The sequence below is a fragment of the Bison bison genome, unplaced genomic scaffold, assembly GCF_000754665.1.
Source record: "Bison bison bison isolate TAMUID 2011002044 unplaced genomic scaffold, Bison_UMD1.0 scf7180017864492, whole genome shotgun sequence".
Taxonomy (NCBI): Eukaryota; Metazoa; Chordata; class Mammalia; order Artiodactyla; family Bovidae; genus Bison; species Bison bison.
In genome coordinates this window covers 3,784,986-3,804,277 of record NW_011495051.1, presented here as the reverse complement: position 1 = coordinate 3,804,277, position 19,292 = coordinate 3,784,986, and the positions used below count along the sequence as shown (strand labels likewise).

General features: G+C 51.4%; 2 protein-coding genes across 2 annotated transcripts in view; one reads left to right on the top strand and one right to left on the bottom strand.

The window, feature by feature from the left end:
* Positions 1-19,283, bottom strand: part of UHRF1 (ubiquitin-like with PHD and ring finger domains 1) — a 32,888-nt gene extending 13,605 nt beyond the window's left edge. Inside the window, exons 1-6 of the mRNA XM_010828454.1 lie at positions 18,638-19,283; positions 9,853-10,125; positions 9,409-9,563; positions 6,327-6,542; positions 163-263; positions 7-67 (exon numbers count right to left, since the gene is read on the bottom strand). Coding sequence (XP_010826756.1) covers positions 7-67; positions 163-263; positions 6,327-6,542; positions 9,409-9,563; positions 9,853-10,125; positions 18,638-18,883 — 1,052 coding nt within the window. The 5' untranslated portion in view covers positions 18,884-19,283. The remainder of the gene's footprint in view (positions 1-6; positions 68-162; positions 264-6,326; positions 6,543-9,408; positions 9,564-9,852; positions 10,126-18,637) is intronic.
* The window catches only part of ARRDC5 (arrestin domain containing 5), an 18,098-nt gene continuing 17,635 nt past the window's right edge, over positions 18,830-19,292 (top strand). Inside the window, exon 1 of the mRNA XM_010828174.1 lies at positions 18,830-18,913. The gene's annotated coding sequence lies outside the window, so the exon portion shown is untranslated. The remainder of the gene's footprint in view (positions 18,914-19,292) is intronic.

Here is a 19,292-nt window from a genome sequence, read left to right as displayed (position 1 = left end):
CCCTACACCCCACCACACACACAGCACGGAGGGGCTTTACAGTGTTTGCAGGAGGGCCTGCTCTTCCCTGGAGGTGGGATGGGGTGGGGTGTCAGCTCAGGCATGACCCCCACCCCTGCACCAACCCTCAACCCAGCACAGAGGGGCTGGATCAGAACTCACTTCTCATCGGGTTTTCCACCATGGGGTTCCCCTCGCCCGGACGCTCGATCTTGAAAACTTCATCCACGAAGACAATCCGACAGTCATTGAGAGAATCACCCCTACAAGAGAACAGGCCTGTTAGGATGACCAGCGGGCCAGTCTCACCGATGACCCCAAAAGACCCGGCCACTTGGACATGTTCTCAGAGCCCACGAACAGCTCTGATTCTAATTATATCGTAGAAGAGGTTTTCGCGGGGCCCTATGAACTCACCTAGCTACTACCCTCGCAAATTCAAGTCCTACCACATCAGGAACGAGGTGAAAACAAATAAGCCAGAGTTTCAGTATGTGATGCATTTGCGAGAATAATTTTTAACCTTTGGCAGGTGAGGCCCACTAAGAGGCAAGGCCCACTAAACAAGGCTCAATAGGCAAAAACTATAAAGCAAGTTCTGATCAAAATATGAAAATTTTTAAAAAATTACAAAAACTCCTCTAGGTTAAAACAACCCCAGGGATCATCTCACTGCTTCCATCAGACCATCTGACTGCTTCCATCAGATCACCCCACCACTACGTCGACAACCTTCCAGGGAAAGCAAACGTGAGTTGCGTATAATTTCACACTTTCCGAGAACCACATTTAAATAGTAAAAAGTAGATGGCATCAGTTTGAATGTGCTCCTTGGAAGGAAAGCTATGACAAAGCAAGACATTGTATTTAAAAGCAGAGACATCACTTTGCCGACAGAGGTCCATCTAGTCAAAGCGATGGTTTTTCCAGTAGTCATGTACAAATGTGAGAGATGGACCACAAAGAAGGCTGAGCACTGAAGAACTCATGCTTTTGAACTGTGCTGGAGAAGACTCTTGAGAGTCCCTTGAACTGCAAGGAGATCAAACCAATCAATCCTAAAGGAAATCAACCCTGAATATTCATTGGAAGGACTGATGCTGAAGCTGAAGTGCCAATACTTTGAACACCTGATGCAAAGACCCTACTCAATGGGAAAGACTCTGATGCTGTGAAAGACTAAAGGCAAAAGGAGAAGAGGGCAGAAGATGAGATGGTTAGATAGCATCACTGACTCAATGGACATGAGTTTGAGCAAACGCCAGGAGATAGCGAAGGACAGAGGAGCCTGGTATGCTGCAGTGGCAGACATGACTTAGCAACTGAACAACAAATGTAACCCCATGTATACAAAATACCATTTCAACGTGCAATGAATGTTAAGGAATGATTAACAATCGGTAGTTTACACTCTTTTTCAGCACTAAGTTTTTGAAATCCAGGGTATATTTTATACTCACAGCATATCTCAGTGTGTCCTGGGCACATTTCAAGCGCTTGGCAGCATGTGACTCATGACTGCAAGACTAGATGGCACATGTCCAGATCTACCCACCAGTTCACGGGGAACTCGGGGACAGAGGAACGGAGGAAATGACACCAGGAGGATGCTGGTGGGGAATCCAGACTGTGCAGATTTTATGTGACAAACAACCCAGCCTCCCCAACAAACAAGGAAAAGGAGGGGAAAAACAAAAGAACAGGAACCCTAAGATAACAGACTGAAAGATCTACTGCGGATTTCCCTGGTGGTCCAGTGGCTAGGACTCCATCCCCAGGTAGGGAACTAGATTCCACACGCCACAACTAAAGGTCCCGTGTGCTGCAACTAAGAGCTCACGTGCCACAGCTGTGGCCTGGCACAGCCAACGAAATAAGTAAATACAAATATTTTTAAAAGAAACAGATCTACCAACTTAACTGAAATCTGTGGGCATTACTTAGAGCTTAAACAGACAAACTATTTTTTTCTACATGTGAGCCAACTGGCAAACAGAACAATGACTGGAGAGATGTTAAGAAATTAAGTTTTCTGTTGTAATAATAGCATTAAAACTGTTTCTGTAAAAGAGTCATTTTAAAGAAATATACTCAAAAGTATTAACAGACACAATGATTCAATGCTTGGGAATTACTTCAATCTAACCGGGTGGGTACATTCTCAGATGAAGGAAAATTAAAAGAATGTTGCTAGCTGATACTCCTTTATAGAATAATGGAGGAAAGTTCAAGTAGATAGAAAATTACAATGGAAGGCATCTGGGAGGAAAAAGGAAGACAGACAACAGAAAGGGCAGAAACATGAGTATGTACAGATTATGTTCCTTATGCATTGTCCAAGTCATACATGATGACAGAAACCAAGACACCGTCTGACACTCAAGACAGTGAGTGTAAAGGAATGTAAATGCACGAAAGATCGCCACACTTCCCTCAAAGTGGTACAAGAGATACTGGTATGCCACAGGCGTATATAACAGAATCCAGAGAAACCACTAAGAAAACTATGCAAAGCAATACATTCCAAAAGACCTTCAATAAATCAAGACAGAATCCTAAAAGATGCTTATATAACCCATAGGAAGGACAGAATAAGAGACACAGGAAAAAGAAAACGGGGAAACAAACAGAAAACAAGTAACAAAATGGCAGGCTCAAGCCCCGATGACTCAGTGGTAAAGAATCCGCCTGCAGTGCAGGACACACTGAGATCCCTGGGTGGGGAAGATGCCCTGGAGAAAGAAATGGCAACCCACTGCAGTGTTCTTGCCTAGGAAAGCCCATGGACAGAGGAGCCTGGGGGACTACAGTCCACGGAGTCGGACACAAGGGAGCGGCACACAAGCCCTAACACACCAATCATCACCTTAAATGTGCAATGGGCAAGACACTGCTGATCCTTGGCCAACATGAATTTGAACTTCATGAATCCGGTTATTGGTGGATTTTTTCCAATAGTAAATGCAACAGTACCATACAATCCCCAGCTGGTTGACTCCTCAGATGAGGAACCACAAATACGATGGAACCACAGAAATGGGAGGATGGACTGTAAGTTATGCTTGGATTCTCAAATGCACAGAGGTTGGTGCCTCTAACCCCCTAGTTGTTCAAGGTTCAATAATGTATGCCAAGTGGTGGACTTTCCTGGGGGTGCAGTGGTTATGAGTCCAGACTTCCACTCCAGCGGGCATGAGTTCAGTCCCTAGTTGGGGAACTAAGATCCCACATGCTGTGTGTTGCAGACAAAAAAATATTTAAATAATGGCCAGAAAACATAACACATGCCAAGGAAAATGCAGCCTTGATGAAGTGGATTAAAAAAAAAAAAATGACCCAACTATATACTGTTTATGAGAAACTCCAAATTCAACCATAGTGGTAGAGATACACCACGCATATTCATTCATTCACTTATGGCCATTCTGTGTGGTTTGTAGGATCTTGGTTCCCTAACCAGGGATCAAACCCAGGCCCCCTGCAGTAGAAACAAGAGTCTTAACCACTGGACCCCCAGGGAACTCATTTAGTTTTTTTTAAGTGTGTCAATTCACATACACATATCTCAGATAAAGCAGACTTCAGAGCAAAGGAAATTACTGGAGACAAAGAGAGACATTACATAAGGAACAGAAAGACGTAACACATATGAGTATGTCCACATCAAACACCAGATCCTCATGATTCTGAAGCTGACAGGAGAAACAGACAAATCCAGTTACAGGTGAACACCGGGACAGCGCCCTCAGCACGTGACAGACGTACTAGACTGAACATCAGCAGGAATCAGAAGATGTGAGCAACACAATCAGCCGACACAGTCTAACCGATAGAAACAGAACATCTGCCCCAACAACAGAGTATACTTTTTTTTTTTAAATAACTGTGCAATATTCACCAAGACAGACCCGACTCTGAACCATAAAACAAACCCTGACAAGGACTAGAATCATACAGTGTATGTTCCTTGACCATAACAAAGTCAAACTGGAAATCAACAAGAGAAAGACAATGCAAAAAAGTCTCTAAACACTTGAGAGTTAAACTCCATATTTCTCAATAAGCCAGGAGCCAAAGAGGAAGTGTCAAAGGAAATTGTAAAAACAGAGGTAACTGAATAAAAAGAAAAACAACATAGCAAAATATGTGGAAAGCAGGCAAGGCAGCACTGAGAGGGAAATTCGCAGCACTAAAATGCTTACACTGGACTTACAATAATCTAAGTGGCTACCTCAAAAAGACTGGAAAAAGAAGAGCAAAATCAACTCAGAAAAAGGAGAAAATGATAAAGATGACAAAGGGAATTCCCTGGGAGGGGTTGAGACTTCAGCCTTCCACTGCAGGGGGCAGAGGTTCAATCCCTGGTCAGGGAACTAATATGTCACCTATCTCAGCCATAACTAACTATATACTTTTTTTTTTAGATAAGAGCAGAAGTCAAAGAAACAGAAAACAAGAAAACAACATTCTAAGCAAGGAAACAAAAAGCAGGTTATTTTTTTTTTTTAACAATCACATCAGTGCGCCAGGGCTGGTCCTGGACCTTGCCCCCAGCAGCCTCCTCCCTGGTCTCCCTGTCGCCACGCTGCCCCCTGCAGTCAATTCCCAGCTCGGCTGCCTGAGCGATGATTCTATTACAGGTGGCATCTACGCTCTTCTGTGGTGGCTCAAATAGTAAAGAGTTCGCCTGCAACGAAGGAGACCTGGGTTCGATTGCTGGGTTGGAAAGATCCCCTGGACAAGGGAATGGCAAGCCACTCCACTATTTCTGCCTGCAGAATTTCATGGACAGAAGAGCCTGGCGGCTTATGGTCCATGGGGTCGCAGAGTCGGACACAACTGAACGACTGACACTTAACACTTACTCCATGCTCTCAGGCTCCAGGAGCTGCCAGCAACACAGAATACACAGCAGCTCTGCACCCCTCCCAGCCATATCCTGAACGATTCCTCCTCCCTCTCTCCCCTCTAGCCCGCTGGCCTCCTCAAGGGGCCAGAAAGACACCAAGAATGGTCCTGCCCCAGGGCCTCTGCACTCGCTGTGCCTGTGCTCAAGACACTTGCCCAGATACTCATGTCTTGTATACAACACATACAGTGGAGTATTATTCAGCCACCAAAAAAGGTTCATCATGCAACATGTATGGACCTTGCGAAAAAAGCCAGACACAGAAAGACACATAGTGTATGATTCCACTTACGCGAGGTCCCTAGGAGTCAGATTCACAGATACTGAAAGTAGGTGGTGGGGGCCAGTGGTAGGGGAGGGGCTGGGGAGTTCAGTGTTTCAAGGAGATAGGGTTTCAGTTTGGGAAGATGAGAAAGTTCTGGAGATGGATGTTGGTGGGGGTGGGGATGGTTGTTTCAACAATATGAATATGCTTAATGCCACTGAGCTGTGCACTTTTAAATGGTTAAGGTGCTAAGTACTTCCCTGGTGGTCCAGTGGTTAAGAATCCACCTGTCAATGTAGGGGATGTGGGTTTGATCCCTGGTCAGGACAGATCCCACATGCTACGGGACAGCTAAGTCTGTGCGCCACAACTCCTGGGAGCGCGCACACTCTAGAGCCTGTGCTCCGCAGCAAGAGAGGCCACTGCAACGAGAAGCCCACGCAACACCACGCCCCCCCACCACCACTCGCCGCAACCAGAGAAGGCCCACACGCAGCAACAGAGACCCAGTGAGGCCAAATAAGTCAACATATTTTTTTTAAAAAAAGAAAGACATATTAAAATGGTAAAGATGTTAAGCTTTCTACACACACACAGAAAAGCCTGGTAGACAGGGTTCAGCAAATATGTTCTGTAAAGGGCCTGGCAGTAAATATTTTCAGCTTTGTGGGCAGCCACCCAGCTCTCTTCTGGGCGCCCTCCTAACATAGAGCAGCCACAGTGAAGCAGTGAACAGATGGGCGTGGCTCGGTGCCAATAAAACTTTATTTGCTTGTCATAGCTGGGGGCCAGCTCTGGCCTGTGGCCAACAGCCTGTTGACCCCTGATGTGAAGAGTACCCCGTATAGGAGTGTGTGGTTCTGGCTATGTTCTTGCCTGTCTGTGCACACACACGTGGCCCCAGAAGGTGCTGGGACCAGCCATGTCTCCAGACAGGAGAACCGGGTAACCAGGGAACAGGAGAAAGGAGAATATTAAGTGTGGCCTTCAGTACTTTCCGGACTTGGCCTCGTTTTTTCACCTGTTTGCCAAATTCAAAACAACAAGCACACGAGAACAAGGAAGCTTGAAATCTCTGCCAGGGCCCCAGAAACAGTTCCGCAGGTGGGGCGTAGAGGGCCCGGGGAGAAGGCGGAGGCCGGGCAGACTCACCCGATCCTGACGTTGGCATGCAGCTCCCGCGCTGTCCTGGTCTCTCGTTTCCGCAGGATCTCGGCGTCGTACCAGAAGCCGCGGTCCTTGGGGAGGTCTGGGTTGTAGTTGACCATGACCACCTGGCCCACCTGCAGGTCCTCCCACTTGATGGTGTGTCGGGCTCGAGCCCGGACGTTCTGTGAGGTCATCTGGACCACTCCGTTCTCTGGGTAGCTGGAGGGGAGAGCCCTGCGCTCAGACCTCAGGCGCCAGCAGGCCTCACTCCATCAGGAGAGAGGAGCCAGGCGGAGAGGGCCGCCTGGTGTGCGGGTTTGAGTTACGCTCGTCACAGCAGTCCAGAAAGGCCCCTCCCCAAGAGCTCATCTGTTGGTGTTAGTAACACCCAGGCACAGTGACACATCCCAGTGTGTCACAGCGGCCCCCAGCCTTTGCAGCACCAGGGACTGGTTTCCTGGAAGACAGTTTTTTCACGGACCGGGAAGGCACGGATGGTTTGAGGATAATTCGAGTGCGTTACATTTACTGTGCACTTTATTTCTCCTCTTATTAAAGCAGCTCCACCTCAGCTCATCAGGCATTAGAGCCAGGGGGTTGAGGACCCTGGCTCTAAAAAAGCTACGTTGGGATCCTAACCCCTGGCACCCTGACAAGCGGTGCTTATTGGCACCTAATCTGGAAATAGGGGCTTCCAAGGTGGTGACACTAGCAGTAAAGACCCCCGCCTGCCAAAGCAGGAGACGTAAGAGATGAGGGTTCAGTCCCTGGGTCAGGAAGATCCCCTGGAGAAGGAACTGGCAACCCACTCCAGTATTCTTGCCTGGAGAATCCCATGGACAGAGGAGCCTGGTGGGCTGCAGTCCATGGGGTCGTAGAGAGTCGGACATGATTGAAGTGGCTTAGCATGCCACGCACCCTGCTCATTTAGGGACACTGCTCAATCTGGAAATAGGATTGCTGCAGACAGGAGAAGTTAAGATCAGGTCCTGACAGAGAAGAATGGTCCTAAACCTAGTGACTGATGAAGAGGCAGACAGAGGAGAGCAAGGCAGAGGGAGGAGGCACAGGCAGGAGCGGGGACGCAGCCGAGAGCCAGGACAGCCAGTCCCGCTGGAAGAGGCACAAAGGATTCTCCCCTCCAGGTTCCAGGAGGGTCTCAGCCTTGTCAACATCTTGGTTTGGACTTATGGCCTCCAGGACCATGAGAGGATAGACTATTTCAGCAACAGCACCAATACTTTGTAGAGCAGCCATAGGAAACTAAGACAGAAAGAAATGAGTTGGGGGGGAACTTTTTTCCATACATGTGTGTTGATGGTGACTTTTGTAAAGGGATAGACACTATATTTAAAAAAGACAGGAAGTCATTATTCTGGATATACAGGAATTCCAAGTGACCTCAAAAAAGGCCTAAGACAATTGGCTAAAGGTAGCATATTCTAAGTAATACAACATTGTAAAGCAACCAAACATCAATAAAAATTAACAAAAGATACACAAGCAAAAAATTTTTTGAAAACCTAACATTGTAAAGCAACTCTACTCTAGTAAAAGCTATTTTAAAATAAATTAAATTTAAAAAAAAAAAGCATATCCTATTAGTAACAAAGTTTAGCCTCAGCCTAGAGTGGGGACAATCCCAACTCTACTGTGATGAGGTGGTTAGCCTGGTGTTCATTATTTTTGCTAATAAAGCACCAAGAACAAGGGTTGTCCAAGTGGTGCTAGTGGTAAGGAACCTGCCTGCCAATGCAAGAGACATGGGTTTGACCCCTGGGCGGAGAAAATCCCCTGGAGAAGGAAATGGCAACCCACTCTAGTACTTTTGTCTGGGGAAATCCCATGGACAGAGGAGCCTGGAGAGCTGAAGTCCATAGGGTTGCAAAGGGCTGGACATGACTGAAGCAACTTAGCACGCACAGCAAGGGTTGCCAAAGACCAGATAGTCAATACTTACAGCTTTGTGAGCTGCAAGGTGTCTGCTGTGAACACTCAACTCAGCTATTATCGCAAGAGCAGTCACAGATAAGATGTAAACAATGGGTACTGGTGTGTTTCAATAAAGCTTTATCGTCAAAAACAGGATGTGGGCCAGGTCTGGCCTGAGGGTAGAAGCTTGTGAACCCTGACCAAGAGGATGGGAATCTGGCACCTACTGCCTTTCACTCCTCCCATTACTCCAGTAATTTTTAGAGCTAAGCTTAGAGTGTGCCAGAAACTGGTGTGGGCAGTAAGAGACTCTGCAGGGAAACAGATGAAGCCCTAGCGCCCTCATAGAACATGAGCTCCCTATACGCAGGGAGGCTTGCCCTGTTATGAACTGCATCCCCCACATACACATTCTGAAGCCCTAACATCCACTGTGACTGTATCTGCAGACAGGGCCCTTAGAGGTTGTTATTGTTTAGTCACTAAGTTGTGTCCAATTCTTTGTGACCCCCATGGACTGTAGCCCGCCAGGCTCCTCTGTCCACAGGATTCTCCAGGCAAGAATACCAGGGTGGGTTGCCATTCCCTTCTCCAGGGGATCTTCCCAACCCAGGGATCAAACCCAGGTCTCTGCATTGCAGGCAGATTCTTTACCATCTGAGCCACCAGGGAAGCCCAGGCTGTAATCAGAGTTAAATGAGCTCATAAGGACAGGGCTCTAATCTAATAGGACTGGTGTCCTTATTAGAAAAGACACCAGAGCTCGCTCTCTCCCCCCAGACTCAAAGGAAAGACCACGTGAGGATGCAGTGAGAAGATGGCTGTGTCTAAGCCAGGAGAGCCCTCACCAGGAGCTGACCCTGCCAGCACACTGAGCTCGGACTTCCAGCCTCCAGGACCGTGAGAAGATACATGCCTAATGCTGAAGTCGCCCAGCCTGCAGCATGTGGTTATGGCCGCCGAGCCAACTCAGAGCCCCTCTGTGTTCACAGACGGGAACTCCCCGGGCCCATCACAGGGCTTGCCACAGGCTAAGTGCTCCATAAACACTCTGAATTCCTACAACGGAGGGAGGGGACATCACCACCCAAGCAAGTCAAACACCAGGTCCTCGGAGCTGCTGCTGTCCCGGGCCCACCCCAAGAACACTCACTCATCGTATGTCACGTGATAGATGATGTCGTCCTCTGGCTTTGAGCTGGAGCTGCTGGGCTGGTCATGAGCCGGAGCCTTCCTTGTCACCCTGATGACCTTGGCCTCGAACCACGCGCCCATATTCGTGTCCCTCGCATCCACGTACTCGCCGACCTGCCGGGGAAGGAAGCTCTCATTCGGCCCCGGGGAAATCTGAGAAGGGTCATGGTCTTAAGGGGAGGGGGGCAGCAGATCAGAACTTAAGACGGCCCCTGCGAGGACCACAGGGAAGACACCCGCAGGTCCAGTTACAGGGTTCTGCTTTAGGGGCGGAGAAGGAACCCCTGAGCATTGATGTTTCCACCAACGGACTGTGAGGACATAGGGCAGGACAGGGGGGACAGGGGGCTGTCCAGCCACGGGGATCGGGGGCTGCGTGGGGACAGCGATGCATGAGCCCCACCTTGTAGAGGCCCAGCTCCGTCTCGTCACACTCGTCCTCGTCTGCCTTCCCTTCTGGCTCGTTGGCAGCCTCGCCGCTGTTGGAGGACTTGTCCGACTCGCTCTGGGCCAGGCCGCAGCCAGAGTCTGTGTCCGAGAGCTCAGAGTCCCTCTCCTTGCTGCCACCACTGCTGCTGGGAACAGGGACGGGCAGCACAAGGCTCTGCCGGACCAGGAGCTGGATGGTGTCGTTCAGGCGGACGTCGTAGTCAAACAGCGTGTGGCCGTCCTCCATCTGCAGGGACGCAGGCCACGGTCACCAGGCAAGGGAGCTCACTGGGGGGCGGGGGGGTGATGGACCACACCCGCCCTGGCGGAGGCCTGCCAGCTCCTGGGGACAAGGTCACCCGAAGCCCTCTCCAATGAGGACGCCTGCTGCCACACGGGGGGCATCCCCGGGAGCATGTGGCCTAACCGCGCTGAGCCATGGCCACACATCAGGTGTCGGGGGAGGTTTTAATACTTTATGTACTTTGGAACTTTTGTTACAATAAACAAGCATTGCCTGTACCCCTGGCTCTCATGCAGAGTGACCTGCCCCTGAGGCGATGCTGTACCCCTGGCTCTCGGAGAGTGACCTGCCCCCGGGACAATGCTGTAGGGACATTTCTGGTTGTCTTGACAAGATGGTGAGCGCTGGGAATGCCCGGGACGGCCCCCAGAGAGAACACCTTTCTGTTATTTCCACCCACACTAGGCACTCACTGATGGGGAGGCTAGGAGCCAGCAGGGCTCTATGATCCATAGAGCACCTGCTGACTCACCAGGTACATGAAGGGGTTTGGCTTCGGAGCACGTCCCTAGGGCACAAAAGTCTTTTTGCTGGGCATTACCTTTCCATGAGCAACTGCCCCAGGGCACCCCACCAACACCCAAAAAAGACCCTCAGCCCTCGGGATCCAGAACACCCTGAGGCAGACTCTGCTGATCTCTGATGGCTCTGGGGTTGGGCAGGGGGCTCTCATGGACACCACAGGAGCAGCAGCCCTGCCCCCCACCCTCTGGACGCTGGGAGCACCCCAGTTGTGACAACCATGGAGGGCCTCCAACATCACCCAGTGTCCCCTGGTTCAGAAGCAGTGCCTTCAAGAAAGGAAGGATAGGACCTCCCTGGTGGCTCAGTGGTAAAGAATCCACCTGCCAACGCAGGGTTCAGTCCCTGGTCTGGGAAGATCCCATGTGCCTCAGAGCAACTAAGCCTGTGCGCCACAAGTACTGAGCCCTCGTTCCTAGAGCCCTGCTCCTGGAGAAGCCACAGCAATGAGAAGCCAGAACACCGCATCTAGAGAGTAGCTCCCGCTCACCCCAACTAGAGAAAAGGCCTTGCAGCAATGAAGACTCAGCACAGCCAAAACAAATAAATTTAAAAAAAAAAAAAGAAAGAAAAGGAAGAACACGCAAAAGTCAACTTTCCCTCCTTCCCAATTTTTAACTGGAAGCTGCTGGTTCAAAGGGCCGATTGCCATTAATATGCAAACTGCACCGGGGGTCATGAGGAGGGCACGTTCCAGGTAGTGGTTGTTAATCCTTATTCATCACAAACCTGAGAACAGAATGGCTGAGAACCCCTCTCCCCCAGAAAGGCACAAGTGAACACACTTGCTGCAGAGGCCACCAGGGGCCCCCTGAAGCCCACCCTGCACAGCCAGGCCCATGCTGCCTGCTCACCCAAAGCCCAGCAAGAGCCTCTGATGTGCCTTGCCCTGCCTGGCTGCCACAGGGGATCAGAGAGTAAGACAGCGCCAGCCCTCCTACACGGGGCGACAGCAGGGAGAGGGGACACACACGCGTTGTCACAGCCCAGGGTCCACAGACTGACGGACAGACCAACACCACACTGAGGTCATCCTCATGCTGGGATGTTACTCATCCCTAAAAAGGAGAGAAGGGACGTCCCTGGCAGTCCAGTGGTTAAGACTCTGCGTTTTCACTGCAGGGGGCACAGGTTCAATTCCTGGTCAGTGAACTAAGGTCCCCAAGCCACATGGCAAGGCCAAAATGAGAAAGTCAACATAGGTTTCTCAGTTATACCAAATGCACTATCAGGCAGGAGACAGGTGGGGGGGTGGGGGCACAGGGTATATGAAATTTCTGTACCTTCCTCTTAAATCTGTGAACCTAAAACTGCTCTAAAAACTAAAGCTTATCAGTTTAAAAAAGAAAATGGTGGAGAAATAAGTGTCCCCAGCACCATTATGACAAGGAAACCAGCAGAACGTCATTAAAATGTCATTAAAAAGGATGATGACAAGAGGCAGGCACCTGGTGCCCAGCACCTGCACAGTTAGGCAGACACCCCTCAGCACTGCGGACAGTAAGCACCCTGACCCTGATCTCTCTTTGTGGGGAGGTGGAGCAAAATCCCTGCTGCCCCAGCTTAATGTCAGGAACCCCCCAGTTGTGACAACTGATGTCTCCAGACACTGCCCAGAGCCCCAACAGGGCCAAACAGCCCCCAGGGAGAACCACTGAGCTAGAGACAGGTAGCCTGGTGCTTACCATGCTCAGGGCAGCCAAGCAGCAGCTCATTCCTACAAAGACACAGGACACAGCTGTGCATGACAGCTAAATGCAGGAGAGAAGAGGCGTTTCCCACACACGTCAGGGGAGGCAAGGGTGGTTTCAGAGGATGAGAACTAATAAACCGAAGCACCAGGATGGGGGAGAGGCAGTGGAGACTCGGGGCCAGTAGGGGGCATATGGTAGGACTTCTGTTTTACCAGGAGCGCCAGGATGGAGGCCCAGCAGGAGGGTGGCAGAGCTGGGGGTGGGAGCAGAAAGGCAGCTGGGGGTACACAGGACAAGGAGGTAGGGGGGAAGATCAGGACCTGGCTGAGGGCTGTAGCTAAAGGCGGCAGGAGGAATATTGATGGGGCCATCTGTGATGGGTCAGGAAGCTAGATGGACAGGAGGGGCCCACACACACAGACGCACACACACATACACACACGCCCCTCCTGGTGCAAGAGTGCAGCAGGCAAAGGTGCAATCAGGAGGGCTGGGCACTGAGGAGGCCACACGCTGGGCCACGCTAGCCCGGGGCTCCACCTCCAGGATGGAATGCAGACTGGTCTGACGGCTTCAGAGGACCACTTCTGGAAGGTTCCAGATGGGCCCTGCGGTGGGCAGGGAGGAGCTTGCACAACCACTTACTATGACGAAAGGGCGTGTGTCGGATGCCCCCCTCCCCGACCCTGCTAGCCTCAAGTTGCACACAGCAGGGAGGGGGGCTGGACCCAGTGAGGACATGGACACACCAAGCCCGGGGTTTCTTCTAAGATCCTAAAACTCCAACTGAGGCTAACAGCATTGATAAAAGCCATACAAGGGACTTCCCTGCCTGTCCTGTGGTTAAGACGCCAAGCTTCCAACGCAGAGAGCATGGGTTCAGTTCCTGGTGGGGGAACTAAGATCCCATATGCCACTCTGCAACAAGTGGAAAAAAAAAAAGGCGAAATTAACACATGCAGTTTAAATCCCTGGTGGCTCAGATGGTAAAGACTCTGCCTGCAATGCAGGAGACTCAGGTTTAATCCCTGGGTTAGGAAAATCCCCTGAAGGAAATGGCCACCCACTCCAATTATTTTTTCCTGGAAAAATTCCATGGACAGAGGAGTCCGGTGGGCTGCAGTTCGTGGGGTCGCAAAGAGCTGGACAGGACTGAATGACTGACATTTCAACACAACGCTGTAACAACACTGAAAATCAACTATACTGGAATAAAATAATTTTTTAGAAAATTCAAAAACTGAAAGCTATTCAAACTGAATGGCAAGCTGGATCTGAGGCTGCAGATTCTCATGTTAAAAATTAAACATGCAGTTAGAATCCTGTACAACCAGAATTGCAGGTGAAATCCCTTAAGCTGCCTGGGGTGGTAGTGTAGTCGCTCAGTTGTGTCCAACTGTGTGCAACCCCATGGACTGCAGCCCACCAGGCTCCTCTGTCCATGGGATTTCCGAGGCAAGAACAGTGGAATGGGTTGCTATTTCCTTCTCCAGGGGATCTTCCTGACCCAGGGATCAAACCCAGGTCTCCTGCATTGTAGGCGGGTTCTTTACCACTGAGCCACCAGGGATTTAAACTGCCCCTAGTAAAACACAAAACACGTGGTTTGGGGCACATTCAGGTGTAAAGGCCAAGCTGCCGGCGGCGTTTAGATCACATCCCTCTTTTAAACCAGAAGCTTCCTGGACTTGGGGAATTCTGGGCATGCACATGGCAGTAAATGAAATAAACACAGAGACCATCTGACAACGGAGCTTCCTCCTAGAAGCCTAGATTCAGAGCCGCCCACTTTCTGTCCCCCTGGGCCACTGGGGGGACACTTTTGAGGTGTGAGTACTGCTCAGAGCACAGGAAATAAATGACCCTGGGTCTGGCAAGGGGTGGTTCTCCTAGATTAGGGAGAGGTGGACATAAACCAGACCAGGGCGTGTGAACCTCTGGTCAAGAGGGACCTCCGGCAGGAAGAGGCCAGGAGCCTCTTAAAGACCCTTCCTGCGGCTGTAGTCCCTCCCAGCCCCCACAGTCTTGTCTAAGACTCCAGGCCTCCCCAGCAATGTGGGGTTCAGGCCAGACAGACAGATGGACAGAGATGGGAGAAGGAAGAAAAGGTATGATTCAGGCCATGGCAGAGGGACATGCTTCCCGCTCTGGGGGGAGAAGTGGGTGTACAGGCATGACCCAGCCTGTCCACCAATCAGTCCTGACAAGTGAACTCTGCCCTATGACCCCACCACCCCGGCCACAGCCCAGGTCATGCCCTGGAGTGGCATTTCCATTTCGGGGGTCTGTGAGGCCCAGGCTACCTACCCTGTCATGACACTGTGATGTCACTGGCCAGACCCATGACCTTGCAGGGGCATGGAGCCTGTGTGGTGTGGGCTGACGCCACCATTCCAATGCCTAAAGAAACATCTGTGTTTTCTCTTGCTTCATGGGGTCGCAAAGTTGGACATGTCTGAGCAACTGAACAACAAATTTTTCTCCACTTCCGAGTTCTAATAGGACAAAAAATGATAGACGTGATGCACGTCCACAGTGCTCTCTGGGGTCCTCCTTCGCTTTGAGGGGTGGAAGCGGTGCTGAGTCCAAACAGTGCGACACCCGTGCCCTGGAGGGACACCTGCAACACCCACGGCGCCCTGGGTACTCGGTCCAGCACGTCCCACAGTACAACCCGGATCTGCCACCCCGGGAGGAAGCCTGCATGTAACTGCCACACCTCGGCCAGCAGGACAGTTCCCACTAACTGTTTGGTAAATAAAGTTCTACCAGGCCTCAAATCAGGACATGCCCATGCCTTTGGGCTCTGGATCTATTCCTGGCTTTCAATGGCAGACGTGAGTGGACAGACTGCCCAGCCACAAACGGTTTCCACTGGGTCCTTAACAGAGTTTGCTAACCCCCGACCTTAAGGGCGTGTCTCCAGCTGCAGGGAGGGTGTTTGGGGGAGAAGGAAGGAAGGGAGCCTCCCTCCTGCAGCCAGAAGGACAGATCTCAGCAAGGGGCTGTCCAATTTACAGCATGACTCTGTCCTTTGGGAAAAGGGGCAGACCTTCAAAGAAGGCCCAGCAGGGCAAGGCCATCTGGTGGGGCACTGCGACATGAGTGACCCTCGGAAGGCCACTCCCAGGATGCCATTTCACCTGATCCTTCGGACAGCTCTCCTATAGTAAATCACCAACTAAATAATTTGTTCTCTTCTCAGCTGGGAGCAACTTTGCCTCCAGGGGGCACTTGGCAATGTCTGGGGACCCTATGGACCTTATGACTGGGGCGGGGAAGCGGGTGCTCCTGGCATCAAGTGAGCGGGACCGAGATGCTGCTCCACACCCCATACTGCTGGGGGATGAACCCCCCACGGAGAACGATCAGGCCCTGACGTGCAGTGCCAAAGGGGAGGCCCTGCACTAAATGATTTATCGCCCCTTTATATGAACCAGGAGGGAAGCTCAGCCCCCACCGCACAACGGTGACCTCACTGAATCCCACCAAGTACACGTGGTGGGCCCACAATTAGCCCCATCTGACTGCAAAGCACAGACTGTCCCTGGCCAGAAAAACTGGCGGGCACTTGCGACGATTAGGCCCAAGCATTGCGCCTGAGCACCGTTACCAGCACCACCAATGACAGCTATTGTGATTTTTCTGGGCAGCCAAAAAAAAAAGACAAAGAAAGAAGCACCAGACGCCTCTCACCCTTGCCCAGGCTGGGCCAGCCGCCCGGGGTCCCTTCCCCCATCCAGCTCCCTGCATTTCCGCCAATCAAACGACATAACCGCCAACCTATTCAGCCTAAGCTAGCTCGCCACGGGACCCTCCCATATCCTGAAGACAGACTCTGCTTGGTTCTGCTTTATTGGCTCGAGTGACCTTACCGCAGACCTGGGACTGCATGCGATGCCCTGTTTCTTTAAAAAAGGGGGGGGAGGGAAGGACTCTCGAACACTCTCTAGAACGTTCTATAAAAACAACAGCTCTCTCGCACCCGCTGGAGGCTGCACGGCCTCCTACAGTGATTAGCCTGGTCTGTTTGCAGACCTGACTTGCTTCAAGGTGCCTTGGTGCCCCACTCGCCTGGCACTGTCCACACCTCCCTGAGGCCGGGCCACTTCCTGGTCGCGCAACCTTGGGGAAATTGCATCACGCTGAGGCCTGGCTTCCTCACCCGGAAGACAGAACTGACTACGCATTGGCCCAGTTGAGCGTGGAGAAGGGGATGAACAGCGGTTACAGGAGGTTACTCAGGAACAAGGAACCCTCTGAGATCTTCAGAACCTGCACTGTGAGAAGACAGACAGACAAACAAACCTAAGGATTAAAGGCACGCTGCTTATCATCAGGCTTTACAACTCACACAGGCAATGCCAAGACTTTGGTATGGATCAGCTGCCATGTTTGCCCATGCGGGAAGAGAGGGGTTTGGTTACACCAATGTACGCATTTCTCAACAGGCCAAACCATCTGCTTGGGATGTGTTTCTCACTGTATGCAAATGTCCTCAGAAGAAACAGGAGCTACAAACACACACTGTACTCTAGTTAAGGACTGGCCAGCTGGAGGGTCTACTGGTGACGTGAACTGGAACTTTCTCTGCAATGCATCTCCCAAAATAAGATGGGCTGGTGGACGGATAGAGGCAGAGACAGCTGTGTGATGTCGGTGACAAAAGCCACGGGTAGGTGTTCAGGCGTTCATGGCTCTTTCGACTTCTCTGCATGTTTTTGAATGTAAAAATTAAAGTGCATGGCGCCCAAGCTCACAGCAGGCATTCAGAAATAGTCACTGCCTTGAATATAAGGATTCGATCCAATCTGCCTTTGCATGATGCCACGAACTGTATAGCCTGTGCCCATGGGATGTCTTCAGAAATTCAGCAGAAGGACCTTTGCTGAACACAAAGACTGGGGGGCAAACTGAAATCAGTATGGACGTCCCCAAAAATGAGCCTCTGTTGGAGGAGGCAGGAAAGAGGCTCCGCTCCCCAGACTGCATCCCAGGGGAGCGCCACTCCCAGCCCTGCCTTTTCTCCAGCCGCACAGCGCACGTGACCACAGTGAGTGAGTTCCCCAGCTTCCCTTTCCCAGGCGGGGCGCGTTAACTCAGATTGTTAAGACATTCAAGTCCTCATATCTCCCACAGGAAGGAGGCGAGAGGTCTCAGAGGGCGCCTTGAGCCCAAGAAATTAATCATCAGGTCTCATTTCCAGGAGGCAGGCAGGATCCTCCCAGCCCCTAAAAAAAAAAAAAAAAAACTCCTGGCCAGGCGGACAGCATCTATTTTTCAATTTAGACAGCAGATGGCGGCAGCACCCAGTTTAAGACCTGACAACAACAAAGTCAGAGCCCAAAGGAACACTTTTAATCCTGGGTAGTCTCTATACCGAGGTCGCCGAGGTCCCTACAGGCCACTCGCCTTCCAGGGTGGCCCCAGCAGACAGGAAGGACACTTTCCGTGGGACCATCTTCTCCCACTCAGCGACACCTCAATACAGCCTGGCCTACCGTCCCCTCTGAAGACACCAACAAGAATGAAAACTCCCAGGGGTGTCACTGGAGAAAGCGTCTCCAAAGTGGGCAGCTGATAAAGCCAAGGGGTGGGGGGCATTTTCAAGGGCTACGGGAGCTGTGGTGGGGAATCTCGAAGAAAGGAAACAGGGCCAGCTGAGCCCACGCAAAGCACAAACCCCGTTCAGGGGCAGCCCCACCGCCTCCGCCAGAGAGGAGGCCCAGGAGTGGCGGAAATTCCTGATTAACAAGCACCGTCTCTGACTCTGAATAAGCTGATCCCAATTTCTAGAAAACCCCATGGGGGTCGGAAAATAGTAAGGTGCTGACTGACCATAGACCTTTGGTGTGTGTTTCAAAGAAAAATCTGGTCTCTTCCTTTCCGGTGTCTGAGTATTGATTCCAGGCTCTTCCTTGAAATTCATCAGCCCTTCAACGGCCACCTCCAACCTCTTTTTTCTAAATTATTTTGAGGGTAGCGTCCACAAGGGGAGGGCTGGGAATTTAAAAGACCTCCAAACGAAACAGATTCGAGTGCCCGGCTGCCCGCCTGGAGTGTCAGTCTAGGAGTCGAGCCTTTGTTCCTCGCTCAGGCACTGGAGGTTCTGTGGAGAAGCAGACCGGACGAGGTGGGGCGGGGCGGGGTGGGGGGGGAAGAGTGTGTGTGCCCTGCCTGGATGAGGCAAGAACAAAGGTGGTGGGCAGGCAGGCGGGCAGCCTGCAGAGCGAGTTTACCTGCTTGCCCCGGTAGAAAAGCCTCTGCAGGCCTGGCTCCACGTGGAATAGCTCCTGGATCTTCTTTCTCAGCTCCTCCACCTTGGTCAGCCTGGACAAGGAGTCCACGGTGTGGGCTACCTTCCCATCCATGGTGCGAACCTGGATCCACATGGTGCCTGCTGGTGCTGCGAGGATAAGGGAGCGAGACCCCTGGTCAGTTCTGCCGTCAATACCACCACCATGGCCATGCCATATTCGGGTCATCCTTGCTATTGTCCAGACTGTGGACACCAGGTAACTCTTGGAATGCCCTCCCAGCCCCTTATTCCCTATAGCGTGCCACAGCTGGCCCAGGCCCCAGGCCCTGAATTAAGAGATAATGCATTAATGAGTTGCACTGGTGGAGGATTGAGGAGGGACGGGAAAATTAGGGGAGAGTAAAAGGCACCTTGGGCTACTCACTCAGTCAACGAACCCTGCCTTTCACAGGGGGGAAAAAAAAACACCAGGATTCAGAGGAAAAGGGGCACACAGTCAAACGGGCCGAGTTTGTTCATTCATTCATTCATTCATTCACCTGGATGAACACTGACGCGAGAGGGAAACCCAAAAGTCCCGCTCGGGTTGGAACTTACGAAGTCCCAGGGAACTCAACTAAGTAGGACCGAAGGGG